The sequence below is a fragment of the Adelges cooleyi genome, unplaced genomic scaffold (genome assembly GCF_023614345.1).
Source record: "Adelges cooleyi isolate 19-005CV unplaced genomic scaffold, UGA_ACOO_1.1 ACOO_flye_CR_arks_rails_tigmint_CR_PRNA_574, whole genome shotgun sequence".
In the NCBI taxonomy this organism is placed as follows: domain Eukaryota; kingdom Metazoa; phylum Arthropoda; class Insecta; order Hemiptera; family Adelgidae; genus Adelges; species Adelges cooleyi.
Window position 1 is genome coordinate 16266488 of NW_026096268.1, and position 19359 is coordinate 16285846.

The window sequence follows — 19359 nt, forward strand, 5'->3', positions numbered from 1 at the left end:
TATCACAAATTGCTTTATCACATTTTGTGATGCGCCCACACACATGTCCGTGCATTATGTGTTGATGACGACTTAACAGCCGCGTGCGTTGGCGTACCGACGGGGCGAAGCGAAGGGTGGTGGTGGTTTCTGCGTCACGTGAGGGGCGCAAAGTGTGTGTGTGGGCCTTTTTTTTTTTTTTTTTTACGCTCTATCGTCGCCTCCTCATCTCATTGATGAGTTACGCGGTTTAACCGATCTCGCGGAGTCGGTCAACGGCGGCGCCACGTACGCAAAACGACCGTGACGTCATCGTTGCCGCCGCATCACTACCCTAACAACACATACACGCACACCCGCCCCACGCGCGCCGGGCGGTTCGGTTGAACCCGGGGGGGGGGTGAGCGATGACACCGCATACAGGGCGATTCAATCGGCGGCCCGAAGTTTGTCGGGCACCGGCGATGGCACGACTCCAGAAAACGTACATCGCAGAATAAAACTATTTGTATCCATTAGCTTCGACGGGAAAAAAAAAGTATCAACGTTCGTTTCGTCCGTTTAAGTTGCTCGATCGCGACCTCCGGTCGCCGCAACCGCCCTGTACACACATCTACCCGGTAACGGCGGAGCGGGGCGGGGTGTTGGAGGGTTGGCGCGGAGGGGTGACGCCCCCCTCCCCCCCCCGCCCACCGTTCGGGTACGCCAACGTCTTTGTATTGATCAACCGCACCGCGGGCCCCCCGTTTGGCGCGCGGCGTCGCGGGGTGGTGGGGGGGTGGGTCGGATCACGCACACGCAATGGCGACGGGTAAACGGCAAAAATAACACCCGAAAAATCCGCCGCAGACGGACGACGACAACGGTGGACGCGCGCTGGTTCGACGACACACACTCGAAAAACGTACACGGACCATCGTCTCACCGTTACCGCCGCTAACCGGTCGTGTCGTGTGTGCGACAGTGTGCGACAGTGTGTGTGTGTGTGTGATTGACTGAACACGGCGGTACACCCGAGTGCATCCCGGACGGCGGCACTATAAATGGACGTGGCGGCCACCGCGCTGCACCCGCAACCGCACCAGCGCGAACGCACCGTGTCCTAAAGAAGAAGCCGCACCGTCGTTACGACTTGTCAGGTACACACGGGTGTCGATTAATAGTTGTGGTTATTATTATTATTATTATTATTGATACCGTAATCCGCTTACCGGTGACGAACCGTTAACGGCGGTCCCGGTCGACCGCGGAGTGCCCGCTCTGCTGGGCTACACCCGAAATCCGTTGTCGCACGAAAAATGCATCCACACCCGATGCACTGGGGTGATGAAATTGCATTTGGCCGTCGGCTCTATTATTTGAGAGTTTTTGTCGTTTTGCCATATAAATGTGTGTATTTATTCGATTAAAAATATACACTTATTAGATTATTAATTTTATCCAACAACGTTTGTTCACACAAAACCGATTTAGGTATAGAACAAAAAAATGTATTGTTGTACGCCTAAATCGATTAAAATTATACATAAAAATTGTTTTATTATTATTTAAACAATACTTACAGTCTATGCTACAAGGCATAATAGGCAAGTAGTAACATTAATCACGGTTAAATATAATTCTCCATTTGGATGACCAGTCATCAATTAGACTTAACTGTCTTTGCAGAAAAACAGACTGATACGAAGAGATGAATAATAAAAAAAGAAGAACTTCTTTATCAGAAATGCAGTAAAAAAGGAGTAGGAGTCGAGGGAACCGTTAAATTATAAATTAGTTTAAAAACAACTATCCGAGCTGGACTTTAAGCATTTCATCGGTCCGTGCAGTTGAAGATGCAATTGCAAGGTGCTTCAAAGCAGTCAATATTAGCCCATACCACATTGACAAAATGAATAGTGTGTTACCATTAATTGTTCTAACTGGTCATACTAATGTAGTAACTTAAATATAAGATAAAGTACTTTATAGGGCGTTATCCAGTCAATAGAGTTTAACTAGGCCCAAAATAAAAATTTGATTCATTCCATTTGGGTGCGAAAATTCACCACTTTCAGTATAGAAATTTTACAAAAAAGTTTAGCTTGATGACTATTGTCAATCATCCTCTTCCTCTCAATTTCCATTGAAACTGTAATTAGATTATGGAACACACTTAACATTTGATCCCCATTAATTACTGATGATTAAAATATGGTAAATTTCTCCAAAATCATCCTTAACAGACATTGCTGCCATATTATTCCTGTCGCTTTTTTCAAGAGACATATCTGATATCACTATATCAGGAGTGGCATTGAAAGGATCAGCCTTAAACTTAGGGACAAGCTAGAAAGATATGAGAAAATTGCTTACAATTGATTTTTTGTTGAACCGAATACACCCTAAATGAAAAATGTTTGAGACATGCCAAAAGTAATGGTGAAGACTTGGTAAAAGATGTACCATTTTCTGCAAAACGACCCAAAGATATGATTGAGATGATCTAATGAGGGAGAAAAGTGACATAGTAGATGAGATTAAGTAGGCGTTTGTAGGTAGAAGTGGATGGATATGGCTATAATTATTAAGCCTAAAATATAATGTACATCTTATGGCTGGTTTATTTATTTTTCTGTCATCTCAAAGTACAAACTAGTTTTCAGATTGGCTGTATTCAGTACTACTTTTTCGATTAAGCCTATTAAAATGTAATGTACATCTAGTATTCGGTATAGCAATTTATCGTTGAGTGCATTTCTCAAGGTTTAGAAGGGCATTCAGGTTAAGTGTTTTAAATAATATCCAATCTTACAAAAACGTTTATGTTTTATTCAAATAGTACAAATAGCATGGCAGTAAGACGTTTAAGATGGGTTGTAAAAAGTAACGTCAAAAGTTTTATAACGTTTTCGCAGTAATTCGAGTAACCGATATTGCACTTTAGTAAAACAAAACGCCACGGCATTAATTATTTACAACAAAGCCATTTTTTTTTCTCTAAATAAAATATGAATGACTACAAAGCGGTAGTTAAAAAAAAACACTAACAGGAATACACATTAATATAAATAACAACACTGCCAAAAAAAAAAAAAAACAAACGCCCGAATGTTGATGTTCTTTATATAATATTGAATTCACTACCGAATGAAGTTAAATTTGTAACGCTTAAAAAACAATTTTGTTATTGGATACACCACGTTGTTAAAAAAAAAAAAAAACAGTAAAATAAAAACAATCAATGATTGATTTTTATAACACTGCATTTCATGAATATAAAATATTTTTAACAATGCTAGGCTTAATCAGCTTCGCGGTTTAAGTGGATGACTTATGGAACAGTTATGACTGGTGAGTTGTTAGGTTGTGTATGAAAAGTGGATCACCCTGTAGAGAAGGCTAAGCACGAACGAAAGGTCTTTTTATATGACTTTGACAGCAACAGCCAATCGTGGTGGAAAATGTTTATGACTGTAATATTATATTTAGATTTTCCCAGAAGGGCAAATCTCTTTTGTTTGAAATAAATTGAGGGTAGCGTTTACTTATAATTAATTTTGCCGGGTTAACGGTATATTTGTTTATAAGAGGCGACCGATTTTCAAAAGCCTACACCCTTCAGTGTAATCATAAGCAGAACTAGGTTTTCATATTGGGGTGGATTAGGATCAAATTGCCTGACCTACACATAGGTATAATATGCAAACATTGGTATGGCGATCGTTGACCCAAACAGCACAACCACGTCGGCCAAATCTGTATCGACCCACGTAGGTATACACAATTACTTGCAAATAATATTTCTGCCAGTGCCACGACCACAAAGACTGGAAAAATATCCAAAAGACGTGGCAGACATTTTCAAAGAAACATGAACATTATTTCTCGGTGGCTTAGGTACCTAGCTTAAGTACTACTGAACACAGTCAATCCGAAAACTAGTTTTTTACTTTAAGATTGGATATTATTTAAAACACTTGACCTGAATGCCCTTCTAAACCTTGAGAAATGCACTCAACGATAAATTGCTATACCGAACACTAGATGTACATTACATTTTAATAGGCTTAATCGAAAAAGTAGCACTGAATACAGCCAATCTGAAAACTAGTTTGTACTTTGAGATGACAGAAAAATAAATAAACCAGCCATAAGATGTACATTATATTTTAGGCTTAACAATTATAGCCATATCCATCCACTTCTACCTACAAACGCCTACTTAATCTCATCTACTATGTCACTTTTCTCCCTCATTAGATCATCTCAATCATATCGTTTCGTCGAAAATGGTACATCTTTACCATTATTTTTGGCACGTCTCAAACATTTTTCATTTAGGGTGTATTCGGTTCAACAAGATGTGTCAATCACAATCATTGATATGCTCCAATAACAAAAGTAAAACAAAAAAATCAATTGCAAGCAATTGTCTCATACCTCTGGCTTGTCCCTTTCAAGGTCGCTTCTATTATAGTGGCATGTCTCTTGAAAAAAGCGACAGGAATAATATGACAGCAATGTCGGCTAAAGGATAATTTTGGTGAAACACCATATTTTAATCATCAGTAAACAATGGGGATCAAATGTTAAATGTGTTCCAACTAAGTACTCCCTGTCGAGTTTTTAATTTGCCACCGGGGTAGGGATGATTTAAAAAATATATTTTCAAGCAGTAGCAACTTTTCTATATTCCCTTTGAAACCGACTATACTTGTGTCTTTGTCTGGCAAGTAATTTTCACCTAATGCACATTAGAATAAAGCGTTATCTGGCGGTAGACCTTAACTTACTTCTTTCTGCCTTTTCGTTTCTCTCTTATTCAATGCTCGACATTTCCTTTCTGAAAATTATTGCTTGTCTTATTGCAGTTTTATACAATAATTTCCCAGTCCAATCTGAATGCACTCATATGAATGCCTCCGACAAAACTACGTCTCTGGCAATGCCCTCTTGGCTCCTTGCCACCAAGACCATAAAACCCATGTATACTTAAATTGTTTTTGCCCGTTCTATATTGATTGCTTCACTCCAAACATTGGCTCTATTGTTCACTTTTCTGGCATCAATTATTATTGGCGTTCGCCCTTAGAGTATCCAAGGTCGTAGCCAACCTGACAGCAGACAATATGCTCGTTTGTCGTACATCCCAAAAGCGAGCAAGTGGGTGGTAATATCATCGTGCACGGTTCCATATTAAGTTTTGAAAGTAAAAAAAGTAACGCTTACCCAAACGCGTTGTTAAAATATCCACAATATAAAAGGATAATCTGTATTTATAACGATTCAGTGGTTATTTTTTAAACTAAAAAAAAGTTGCAACTGGCCGATAACGTTATGTCGTCATAGGCTGTAATCGCTGTTTTCTTATCGAGTTTTGTCGGAAACTAAATACTATTATACACTGTCAACAGAAACACTCTTGATCAGTCACAGTTTTACTTTTTTATATATTATAACATCATTCTGTTTTTTTTTTTTGCCAATATGTTGAACGGCTTTTACCGTTTAAATCGGCTTTTTTGGAAAAATAGTTTTTCTAAGCACCGACGATTATTATTTAAAAATGTTAATGATTTTTCTTTTAAAAACGATCAACACTCAATTGCACATAGATGAATAAAAATATCAACATTCAGCTGCACACTAGTTAACATGTAATTTGTTTAACATAAAGGTAACATTTAGTAAAAACTATTTAAAAATGTATTACATTGTATCCGTCGATAACTTAAAATATGTTAGACTTTTTTTTTTTTAAATATTCTTTTTCTTAATTGGTTATTTGTTAACCCAAACACAGGTATTTCTTAAACATTTTTATAATATTAAATTTGATATATTTGAAAATTAGTTATTTAGTTCATAAATATTCTCAATTATTACCATATTTTTCCCCTTTAGTAGTAATCGCAGAACTTAAACTATGGTGGACTACTCTCAAAAATGTACGTCTAAAATTCCATCAAATGTATTAGAATTGCTAAATAATTGTAATGAAAACGACTTTCCAAAATATGTCTATAAACTTTTAAAAATCACCACAACTTTACCTATTACAACAGCTACTGCAGAAAGGTCATTATCGACGGTTTAAAAACCTATCTGGGAAATGCCATGTCTGAAAACCGTTTAAATGGATTAGCTCAGATGAATATTCATAGAAAAATTGAAATTGACCACGAATAAGTGTTTGATCAACTGGCTAAGAATAAAAGAAAATGCAACAACTATTTTAACTCAGACTGTCTTATACTAACTTGTACCTCTTTCTTTTTTTTTTGCTTATTACACGGTTTAGAACTCAGGTCGATTAAATTTGTTAAACCCCCCCCCCCCATAAAAAGGTCCCGGATACGCGGCTGCTCGTGATTGACATTTTTAAAAACACTATGTAGTTGACCCGCACAACAATTTAACGACTCCCGCGCTTCCGTTTGTTTGCAGATAGTTAAATAAATTCGTTTCCGGTATGCCGGAACAGAGCAACGACTACCGGGTGGTGGTGTTTGGCGCCGGCGGCGTGGGCAAGAGCTCGCTGGTGCTGAGGTTCGTCAAAGGGACATTTCGCGAATCTTACATACCCACCATCGAAGACACGTACCGGCAGGTGATCAGCTGCAATAAGAACATATGCACCCTGCAGATAACCGACACCACCGGATCACATCAGTTCCCAGCCATGCAGCGGTTGTCGATATCCAAAGGACACGCTTTCATATTGGTCTACTCGTGTACGTCCAGGCAATCGCTGGAAGAACTCCGACCCATATGGCAGGTGAGTGTCGCAAGTTTTAACAATACAAATTTATCGAACCCACGATTTTCGTCATTCAAAAAGAATGGCGGGGTTTCAAACGGCTGTAGGTCGTCAAGTATTGCACCTACAGCGCTCTGGTAGGTCTTCAATGAAATAAGGAGTTGTCAAGATTCGAATGACTGCCACTAGACGTCTCTCCACGTTCTCGTTTATGTCGCCAGCCTTCATTGTTCAGTTTGTTGAGATGGTGTCATCACGAGAGAAATGATCGAGTTCGCGAAGCGTAATTCAGTCACGACTATGAAACATCTAGTGGCAATCATTCGAAACTTGACAACTCCTTCTTTCATTTAAGCCTTACCAGAGCGCTGTAGGTGCAATACTTCACAACCTACAGCCGTTTGAAACCCCACCACTCTTTTTGATACACCTGTTTGTTAAATCATAGAAAAAACAATAAATATCACGGCCAAAACAATAACTGTTGACACAAAATGACAGCCTCCTACTGATGGCATTCCATATACTGAGTTCAGTGTTACCACTATTATCGAGACCTTACCACCGTGGTAGACATAGGCAGGCTGTAGGAGACTTCATTTGCAGTAGCAAATGGATTGGCAGGAATATGTCTTTTAGTCAATCCAAAAATGTAATCAATCTTTCCCACGAAGGAAATACATTAGTCCATGAATATTATGTCCTATGATCAATTGATTTAGAGTCTCATCCGTCCCCTTCCTCACTTCCCACTTCTACCCACCTCTTACTTTCGTTTTCTTCTCTTCGTCTCCTTTCACTTTTATGACGTGAAAACGTCCACGCAAATTGACATGAATGCCTTATGTGGTTCAATGCCAAAAATTAAAATTAGTCTTATCAAACTCTCTGAATATCGCCCATAAGAACACATATAAGTTATATTTTTCACTTTTCAATCCTGCAAAATAGTATAAAAATCACTTATACCCTTTGTCTCTCATCACTACAAACAATATGTGCTTTTCGAGAACTAAACTGAGTGTAAGAAATCCTAATAGCAACCTACTCTAAGTTAAACAACAAATAGAAAAATTGTTCGATTGCCAATATTTTTTTAAGCAAATCCAATTGAGTTGCAACTATTGCAAAAACCAGTGTGGAATCAACGAGTCTTAGGAAGTATCTAAATTAATTTTTTTAAACGTATGCTATCCGCCCAGAAAGTCTACAAACGTATTTATTTATTTTTAGTTTAACACTGCAATAATTACACGAAATAATGATGTTATATTCCTCTATATTGTGAGGCCACAAATAGGAAAAACTGGGTCAAATCACCCTAAAACCTCCTACTGGGTCGGCCATTGGTGGAGTTTTGGTATTAATATCTTGAACATACAAAATAATATCTACCCTTTGCCTTGCTCTCTTTATTGCTCGACCCTTGTACCGCTGCAACATCTGGATTCAAAGTATTGGCGTTCATTTATTTGTAGTCGCCCACTAGAATTGATTTTCACGGACCAACAAAGCCTGTCGTGGCCAAACGAATTTATAAATTATTTACTTATTCAATCACGTTGTTATTAAATTTTCAAGCAAACGAAAAATGTGTGCCACTATAAGTATAATTTTGATGTTTGGTGATTTAAACTTAAAATATAGTATTAATGTGTACGGAAACAATATTTAATTGTAACTTGCGTTAAAAGCTATGCAATAACCAAATCAATTAAAAATGTAAAAAACACAAAATCAATAGGCTTGACTCGTTGCTTTGGCCCAAATTAAAAAAAAAAAAAAACAATGTTTACTTTCCGAGGGGCGAATTTAATGGATATCAGCATAACCAAAAAATAAAAATATATATATAATAATACTTTAAGTATGAACTGCAAATTATAAACGACTGTGGATCGATTTTCAGTTGGGTTCAACGGTCGGCGGAGTTTGAAACATAATATTAATGCGGCATATCAAGCTAAACTGGTAGGATATATTATGTTGGTTATAATAAACCATATAGGTAACGTGCATGCGTGTTAAATATATATTATCTGAGAGCTGTTCAAAGGGATGAACATGACGGATTATAAAAGTATGCTTTTAGCCGACAGAAATAGCGTGCACAGAGTGATTCATTTAATGTATAAATGTCTGTAAAAATTATTTACAATTTTGTAGTTTTTCTTAAAAAAAAAAACTGATTATGTTTGTTTTACACAAATTTATAAGCAAAAAAAAACTTTACTAAGGTTATTTTACGATATTATATTCAATTACTTAACGTGTACCTTTTTTAGTATTTTCCTGAACTCTATCAACTTTTGTAACTTAAATGATAACGTATTTATTTGACAAACTTTTTAAATTAAGAATGATTGACTGAAAATGTCAACTAATCGATAACCAGTTTTTTAATAATTACATTTAAGTTTTACAAGTTTAAAGTTTAGGACAGGATGAAGGATGGAGTTAATAATGTGTTAAAACTTTCATGGATTGAAATATTAAGTGGATAATTTTCAGATGTGTCCATTTCTCCATTAAATGGTTTAAGATTGTTTTCAATTTTTTTTTACCATGCTGAAATCGTATCCTAAATGTGTTCATTGAACACATGGATGGTACATCTGAAAATTATCTACGTAAAGGGTGGAGTTTTTAATATTAAAAGTTAGGTTAGGCAAGCGGTCTGGTAAAAAATAATTGAGATAGAAAGCTGAATTTTGTCTAATATTGAAAAATAACAAAACACTAAAGTGTCTCTAAAATGAGAAACAACGAAATTGCAATTGTCTTAAGAGGAAATGGGTATTATCCTTAATGAATCATCATGTACACAAGGTCTTTGATAATAGGTGATAATACTACACTATAATTTACACAGATTAATATATAATAAACTAACTAGTGATAAGAATCGAAGTCGACGTCGGCTATTTTTGTGGGATTTATGTGTGTATAAAATAATATATATATATATATTATATATCTGTGATTCTGTGCTATCAACTTAACTTTTAATTGTTATAAACAGTGATAACAGTTATAAACATGTGATAAGGTTCTAATTCCCACAAAGATGGCGTGGGAAATGGTAACTTCAATATTATCTCTATTGGCAGCATGTACACCACTTAGCAATCTAGTTATATATATATATATATATATATATATGTGATCGTTTATAAATTATCGTTGTTACATTATTGTTTCCATCCCGGTTTATAAGATTGAAATATAATTACCTATTACACGGTCGAGTGGTTTGGGGGGGGGGGGGGGTTTGGTTATACATTTTAACGACCCGTGTATTAGTATACTAGGTACTATGGCAAAATAAGAAAAGTAAAAGTCCTGTAGTTTTAATACACAAGAGGCACACGTTGTGTAGAGGATACCGCCGGCGGCCCTGTTCAAAATTCCAGAGAGAGAGAAAGGGAGTACCCATATAAGTTTTCTGGATTAATTCGATACGCGTCGGTGTCCGATTTTATTCCAAGCAAACTTTATCCCAGTGTAAACACAACACACGAGATACCTATTACATTATATTATACTGGCAGTGTTTATCGATCACATTAAGGGAAGAAAAAAAGTTTTTCCCATTCGCCGCCCCGCAAATGCTGTTTGCGGATACCGTTTACACTGGCGGCGGCAAACAAACTTCTTATAAGGTTCTCGATAACACAATAATAATAATAATAATAATATATTATTATTAAATTATAGCAGGAGATAATACGACACAGTTCTATTCCCAAAAGAGATTTTCTATCCTATTTTTGTGGTATATATATATTAAAACAATATTGCATATAGTGGTTAATGCACAAAACTACCTATCCGCCCCTTTTTGTATGTAGCAAGTAGTAACAAGTAATTATACATTATATTGCTAATATGTATGGTAAAATGATTTTACAATACTAAATCAATTTTTCTTTTATTCTTAGCCAATTGATCAAACACTTCTTCGTGTTCAATTTCAATTTTTCTATTAATATTCATCTGAGCTAATCCATTTAAACGGTTTTCAGACATGGTATTTCTCAGATAGGTTTTTAAACGTCGAAAATTACCTTTCTGCAGTAGCTGTTGTAATAGGTAAAGTTGTGACGATTTTCAAAAGTTTATAGACATATTTTGGAAAGTCGTTTTTATAGCACTTCGTAGCACTTCTAATACATTTGATGGATTTTTAGAGTAGTCTACCAAAATTTAAGTTCTGCGATAACTAGTAAAGGAGAAAAAGATTTTTGAACTAAATAACTAATAAGTTATGTCATTTGCAAATGTATCAAATTTAATAATATAAAAATGTTTAAGAAAAAGCTGTGTGTAAAAGTTCATCTACTTTTCTCAGGTCCATGTGGTCCAAGGGGGGGGGGTTTGGTGTGCGTTTAGGTTTCTGCGCAGTACCGTTCTCTCGTGAGACAGATTATAAGTACCTACTAGAGTTTTTTTTTTTTTATAATAATACAGAGTGTATCAAAAAGAATGGTGTGGTTTTAAACGGCTGTAGGTTGTGAAGTATTGGACCTACAGCGCTCTGGTAGGGCTTGAATGTAAGAGGGAGTTGTCAAGATTCGAATGACTACCACTAGACGTCTCTCCACGTTCTCGTTTATGTCGCCATCCTTCATTGTTCAGTTTGTTAAGATGGCGTCATCACAAGAGAAGTGATCGAGTTCGCGAAGCGTAATTCAGTCACGACTATGAAACATCTAGTGGCAATCATTCGAAACTTGACAACTCCCTCTTTCATTTAAGTCCAAACAGAGCGCTGTAGGTGCAATACTTCACAACCTACAGCCGTTTGAAACCCCACCACTCTTTTTGATACACCCTGTTTGTTAAATCATAGAAAAAACAATAAACATCACAGACAAAACAATAACTGTTGACACAAAATGACAGCCTCCTACTGGTGGCATTCCATATACTGAGTTCAGTGTTACCTTACCACCGTGATAGACATAGACAGACTGTAGGAGACTTCATTTGCAGTAGCAAATGGATTGGCAGGAATATGTCTTTTAGATGGGTCAATCCGAAAATGTAATCAATCTTTCCCACGAAGGAAATACATTAGTCCATGAATATTATGTCCTATGATCAATTGATTTAGAGTCTCATCCGTCCCCTTCCTCACTTCCCACTTCTACCCACCTCATACTTTTGTTTTCTTCTCTTCGTCTCCTTTCACTTTTCACTTTTATGACGTGAAAAGGTCCACACAAATTGACATGAATGCCTTATGTGGTTCAATGCCAAAAATTAAAATCAGTCTCATCAAATCTTATGAATATCGCTCATAAGAACACATATAAATTATATTTTTCACTTTTCACTGCTGCAAACTAGTATAAAAATCACTTATACCCTTTGTCTCTCATCACTACAAATAATATGTGCTTTTCGAGAACGAAGCTGAGTGTAAGAAATCCTAATAGCAACCTACTCTAAGTTAAACAACAAATAGAAAAATTGTTCGATTGCCAATATTTTTTTCAAGCAAATCCAATTGAGTGAACTATTGCAAAAACCAGTGTGGAATCGACGAGTCTTAGGAAGTATCTAAATTAATTTTTTTTAACGTCCTACGATCAATTGATTTAGAGTCCCGTCCCCCCCCCCTTTCTCACTTGCCACTTCTACCCGCCCGTTACTTTCGTTTTCTTCTCCTCGTCTCCTCTCACAAATTAAAATCAGTCTTTTATGAATATCGCCCACAAGAACGCACATAAATTACATTTTTTGAAACCCCGCCATCGTTTTTGATTGTATTATGGATTTATTTTCATACACGACCACGCGGTTGCAGGTGATCAAAGAGACGAAGGGAGCCGCCGAGCTGTCGTCCATACCGATCATGTTGGTGGGCAACAAGTGCGACGAGAACGACACGAGGGAAGTGACGGCCGAGGACGGCGACGCGGAGGCCCGGAGGTGGGGCTGTCACTTCATGGAGACGTCGGCCAAGACCAACCACAACGTGAAGGAGTTGTTTCAGGAGCTGCTCAATTTGGAAAAGAACAGGAACATATCGCTGCAGCCAGAGAAGAAGTCCATGCGCGGCCGCAAGATCCGGGAAAAGTGCGTGCTCATGTAGTACACAACAGTTGGTACTACTGCCGCTCATCGGATTCGGTCATTTTGTTGTTATTAACATTATCATCATCGTACGTCTTATATTATTTTAGTTTGAAACAAAAGAAAATAAAAACAAACATAGTTAACGATAGTTAATGTTAAATTATATTTTTAAGTTAGTACCAAAAAAATCGTCGCCGGGTGTATAATTATTGTAATCCAGTGAGAGAGAACAAAAAAAAAAAATATATATAAATCGTATAAAATCGTTACTTTCATTTCGTTTTTAGAGACTGAGAAACGCTGAATTTAACAACACCAATAATTATTAGATTAGTACAATTTATAGAGCGAGAGCGATGTTGAATCACAGTCGGCGTGACGTGTAAAAAAAAAAAAAGGGCCAAAAAACGAAAATCGAATAATCATTTTAACGAGACAAAAACTTCAATTAATAATCACAAATATACAAATTGTTTTTATGTTATTATAATAACCATCGTTGTGATAATAAACAGCAGAAGCACCGTAGAATTATTAAAGGCTTGCCTACCGCTTTAATACAAAGTACAACTTTTTTAATAAATGGACGGTTTTAACGAAATCGGGCAAGTCAAATTTTGGTCGATACATATTGTATTTTCTGTGGAATTTTGTTGTACTAAGAAAAAAACACAAGAACTCCAAAAATGACCCTTTTCAGAATGAGTAAAAAGTTGTTTTACTTTTAAAAGAATCCTATCCAAAAACTAGGGTACAAACTCATGATTTTTAAATAACTTTATGCTACTGAATAAAAAATGCACACATTTGACACAATATTTTTATCTGTAGTAAGAGATACTGCACTTTAATATACATATATTATTTATCAGAATTTTTAGAAGATTAAAAATAGTTAGTTTATTGAAAAGAGGTAGACTTACTGTTTTACTTCTTTTAAAAATTCTAACAAATAATATATGTATTTATATATACATGTATATATTAAAGTGCAGTATCGACAGGTAAAAATAATCGTTCAGCAGCATAAAATTAGCAAAAAAAAAAAGTTGCTCCTTCTGAAAAGTGTCGTTTTTGGAGTTCTTGTCTTTTATCCACAACATAATTCAACTAATACAATTGATTAAAATACATGTAGAATATTCACAATTTACATAATAATTTATACTGAATTGTAAAATATATTCCAAACTTGCCCACAAAACAAAAACCGTAATTCCATCATAATTAATTATAAAGATACCGTTAATGTTAAATGGCAAGTATTAAAATTGAAATTTAACGTGTTTAGAGGTTGACATGCTATGTTTTTACAACGAAGAAATGTAAAAAATCATCGAGTTGAAACAAAAACTATATTAAACAAACGGATAGGGTTAATTTAAATTCATTAATTAAGTTTAAAAAAACAACCTCTAAACCAATTTACAACAGTCTGAATAAAATTTCACTTTTGCCCCTTTTCGTTATTACCGACCATTGACCATGAAGCGACCGCGGTTATGGTAACCCTGGTAGTTTTACGGTAACCGTGGTAGTGTAGTTAAAATATTGCTGTTGGCGCGTAAAAGCTGACAAACGCTATTTTAAAAAAAGAATAATAATAACAAATACGTATACCAAAGTACAATAAAATGAATCGTTCGCGTCATTCATTATGAAAAATGATTCTAAATTTAAAAAAACTCATTAAATTTAATACAATATTTGTTATGCTATAAAATAAATATCCGATACATTTTAAAAGCCGTACAAAAATTGCTGTTTAATACTATATTATTATTGTTTTAAAATTATATTTAGTTACAGCGTATAGATAGATTGTAGATATGTACGGAGCTTATTAATTTAACTCACGGAAACATTTTAAGATTTTTTAAACTTTTAAAAAAACTGGTGTTTTTTTTTTCCGTTGTTTTATTGAGATAAAATATATTGTACGTTGCACTGTGTAAATAATTATTTTGCTGAACATTGTAGTTACCTAGTCAATAATTATATTTTTCAAACACATGGCTACAGGTAACCTTTGTTTTTTGTTTTTATAGTCGAGTTACGTACGTATATTATATATATATATATATACTAATATAATGTAATAATTTTAGTGTTTATACAATTATTTATTATTAATTAACGGTTAACGGTTCTAACACAGTTGATTTTTGTTATCGTAGTTAAGTAAATTTGTATATCTTTGTTGGCATGTTTTTCAATTAAACCGGAGCGGTTTTGTGATGACCGCTCTTAGCACGTGAAAAAAAAAAAATAACATTAGTTCCTGCGTAATTAAATTTGTTTTTCTAATATTTGTCACATTGATTTTACGCTCACAAACTTTGCGTTTTGTATAATGTCACCAATACGGTTTTTTTAGACATTGATTTTATCGTACGTATTAATAGTTAGGTGTATAATTTAGTAATTTATTTTTTATTTTTACATTTACATTATTATATTGATATTATAGCCAGTTAAATTTATAAGCTAATGTTTTAGCTACTATTGAAATAATATAATAATTAACCTCTCAACGGGAACACAATTATTTGATAAATGTTTATACGTCTTAGGTATTACATACAGATTTTTTTGGTATTTATAGTTGGAAAATGATGATTTGTTGTAATGTTAGCCTAATGCTCAATAAGAATTTTTAAACGTGTATAACGCAACAATTTTTTTTGTTCTTTTCGGTATATATTATTCGATTGAAGTTTTTATTAAATATAGAGTTAGAAAAAGCAGACGTACAAGTTACGTAACCGTCGAGTATTATTATATAAATTATATGTATGAACGATTTCTAACGACAGGGTGTTTGCAACACACTTCTGGGGGAAAAAAACCCGAACAGGTAATTTATGGCAAACGCAGTTCATTGTCTAACCGCATTCGCAATGTACTCTACAAATATTGTCCACAAATTTCTTCTTTTTATAATGAATTTATTTTTTATATAAGTATACAAATATTTTTAATTTTTAGAAAACATATCACTGAATATCTTTTATCATATTTATCACCGGTACGTTAAATAAAAAAAAAATTCTCGACATATTTTCTGCTATACACAATTTCAATTTTCAAATAAATTATTCATCCATGGCTTGTAATCGGTAGCGCGTAAGATTGACGACGTCGTAACAGGCTTCGGCGGTTAACAAGTCTGCCACCTTAAAAAAAAAAAAAATATATATATATATATATTTATTAATTTTATAGGCATATAAGCTCTCTTATTTAAATTCATAGTGAGTATAGATAAAATTAAAATTTCAAGGGCTAGCCTATCTATATTTATTATTATTATTATTATAACTAATGTTCTGTTTTTTTTTATTATTATTAAAAATTGTAAGCCATAATAGTATTTTCTGTAACATAAGATACATTTGATAACTGTGACCAAATGCAGTTGTAAGCGGTAACTGCTGTACATTTTTTCTTTTCTTTTAGAATTACTGTGCCAAGTAAAAACAAATATACACTTGTCTTGGTTGGTTATGATTTCAATAACAATATTATTATATAATAATATACATTGCATTGTATACTTTATTCGAGTAAAAAAAAAAAAAAAATGTAAAAAAATATAAACAGGGAATGCACGTAGGAGAAATAGTTAATAAGATCTACTTAAGTACGGTCGTTTTGTTTTTTGTTGTCAACCGTGTATTTAAATCAGAGTTTTAACATTTTTAAAATGTCTTTGTTATAGTCATAAAGTTGAAAAATCTAATATGAATCAAATTGTATTTATTAATGTAAAATCTTATCCTGTTTTGTTTCTTTGCTACTATCCAATCTTTACGGTTTTTTAATATACAGTTGATTTTGAAAATTGAGATTGAAAAAAAGAAAAGAAATAAAACCTCTTTTTAAATGGAAAAGTGTAATTATATCAATAATTGTAATAGAAAGTATTTTATGGATATAATTAAATTTAAAACTGTATCCACATTAAAATGTATACAATATAATAGCATTAGGTTTTTGAAAACTATATTGCCAACTTTAGCGTTAGTACAGTTTACGCAAGAGCTGACAAACGTAAATTCTCATATATTAATTTGTGGGTACAGTTTTAAATTATACCTACCAAATATATTTTTAAAAGCGACTCTAGTTTTATTTTATTTCATTGAAACACAATTAATCTGAACAATACATTTTTAGGAAATATATACTTGAAATAACAATAATTTAGAATAATAACTATTTGGGGCAATATTAACTTGTGATGTTTAAAAATTGGGAAAATATTTTTTTTCTGTATAATAATACACAATAGGAGAAAAAACATATTGTCCGAATAAGATATTGTTTTATTTTGGAATTATCAATGTGTTTTTACTTAAGAAATAATTTTAGTCCAAGGCAATGTTTTCTAATTAGAATTTGTCGAAAAAATCTAATTTTATTTATACATAAATTCTAATCAATTTAAATTGTTTAAGTTTTACAATAACAAAATACTGTCATTCAAAGTAATTTTTTTTAAAACTATATTACCAGCTAAGAAATTAGTGTTCCGTTAAAACACATTTCACAGACGATTATACATGTCAAGTGTAACGCAATACACGAAGAGTTTACAACGTTTTTAAATCCAATTGATAAAAAACAGGTACCTACAAAATATATTTTACTTACAGTATATTTATTTGATTCTTCCAAAGCGTATTGTATACTCGTGTCGTATATCAACATTTTGTAATACGATAATGCCAATATAATGTTACGCACTCTAGATATTGTTTGTCTATCACCAATTTCGACCACCTGCAAAAATACAATAATTAAAAATGTAATCCATTTATGTGCAACACGTGTATAATACTTTTTGAAGATCGACTTCGAAACCGCCAGGATCCTTTTTGCAATCACTCGTCGGCTCAATCCATACATAACCATTGTTGCCAAGAATAACGCTAACTCCAGCGGACAAATTATGAAAATGATTTTTACTACGTTTAATCAGGTTTGACTGCACTTTAACCAATACTCCTTGCTCCAACTATAACAAAAACATAAGCAACATTTAAAACAAATAATTATAATACACATATCTTGTAGAAGTGAAATTTATAATCGTGAACTCGAACGCTAGCCACTACGAAATTTGTAATTTATTATCTGATGTCAATAATTATTAACGACACAACGTCCGATATTGTGTTGTCACACAGCATTAATAATATTACGCCCAGAGTTGAGCAATACCTTGCCATATTTCAAACTCCTCATGTGTAGCGACAACGATCCGTCGGCAAACATTGAATGGACTTCAGCGCTCACGAGGTCTCCTTCACTCAAATAACTTCGCATAGATTGTTCGTCTTCCATTCCTCTTCTTCTCTAATAGATTAATAATAAAAAATAGATTAAATAATTCTATTGTCGTTGATAGATTTTTTGCCAATAATTTAGGTGTACACAAATGAGCTGTCTACAGACATAATTAATATATGTTTCAATTTAAAATTAAGTTTGCACTCACTAATTCTCCGCCGGGTAATTGAATCGACGTCAATAATAATACAGCGTCTAATCTCGAGTTGATATCGATTTTCCAACGTTTGTGTACCAATTCAGTGACACGGCCAACAACTACATCACCGATTTCTCCATTGTATCTACACCGCAACGGACTGACGGTAACTAATTTATTGATGTTTTGTTCAACGCCAGCCACAGTAGCTTTGAGGTAATCTCCTGATACGTACGTCCCATGGCCTCTACATGTCAATGTAGAAATTTGTAAAGAAATATCTGTTAACGCGACAAAAAAAATTTAACGTTTACCTCATAAATCCAGTTTTTTCGCGAATCTTTTCACCCGGAGTGAATATTATTGGTGCACTGGAATTGTCTTTCAACACACCGTGTCTGGTCTTGTCCGAAGCCAGTCTTATGGAGATGTTCATGGTGTTGTTTATTTTATACTAAAACCTTTTGAAACTTTCCCAAATCATTTAAACTACCACCTAAAGTACGTATTACAAACACACAGGAGAATAGAGATGAGATACCTAATAATTATTTATTATACTTTACAGTTTACCTGTTAACCGAGTGTAATGTTTACATTCAATGCGCACAAGATTTTTTGAACCTAACCTCAAATAATAATAACTTATTATACTCCTTGCAACGTCTTATCACTTTATATCGTAACTCCTTGGTGAAAATTGGCGGCAAATCCAGAAAATCTAAGATAACGTCATAATTCTTGTGCAGATAAAACCGCTAGTCGCTTACTGTTGATTTTCGTTATTATTTTTTAATGATATAATGGCATTATGCTTTACAAGTATTTCATCTCGCATTTGACGGCTTTTTTTTTTTACTAAACTGGTAATTTTTTGACATTTATTCATTTCCTAAGCAAAAATTGACTGTTTACACTATGCGAAAAATATGATGGTTTACAGATTTCATTCAGTTATAGCAAGTTACAATAAAAATATTCAGTTATTCTTCTCTCTCAGATTCGAGAAACATCGCTAATAGAGTACATATATTTTCTTTAAACTTTAATTTTAAATAAT

The 19359-nt window shown here is 34.0% G+C and overlaps 2 protein-coding genes across 2 annotated transcripts; one reads left to right on the forward strand and one right to left on the reverse strand.

Moving 5' to 3' along the window:
• The first annotated feature begins 832 nt into the window (after positions 1-832).
• Positions 833-12946, forward strand: LOC126843083 (GTP-binding protein Di-Ras2). Its single transcript, XM_050580395.1, has 3 exons — positions 833-1118; positions 6409-6739; positions 12534-12946. Exons 2-3 carry the CDS (start codon positions 6434-6436, stop codon positions 12819-12821), a joined length of 594 nt encoding a protein of 197 aa, XP_050436352.1. The 5' UTR covers positions 833-1118; positions 6409-6433; the 3' UTR covers positions 12822-12946.
• Positions 12947-15776: 2830 nt separating this feature from the next.
• LOC126843082 (exosome complex component RRP4) lies at positions 15777-18896 on the reverse strand. Its single transcript, XM_050580394.1, has 6 exons — positions 18614-18896; positions 18309-18546; positions 18032-18166; positions 17649-17825; positions 17462-17590; positions 15777-15981 (listed from the first exon to the last, which is right to left on the reverse strand). Exons 1-6 carry the CDS (start codon positions 18733-18735, stop codon positions 15901-15903), a joined length of 882 nt encoding a protein of 293 aa, XP_050436351.1. The 5' UTR covers positions 18736-18896; the 3' UTR covers positions 15777-15900.
• Between the last annotated feature and the right edge of the window lie 463 nt (positions 18897-19359).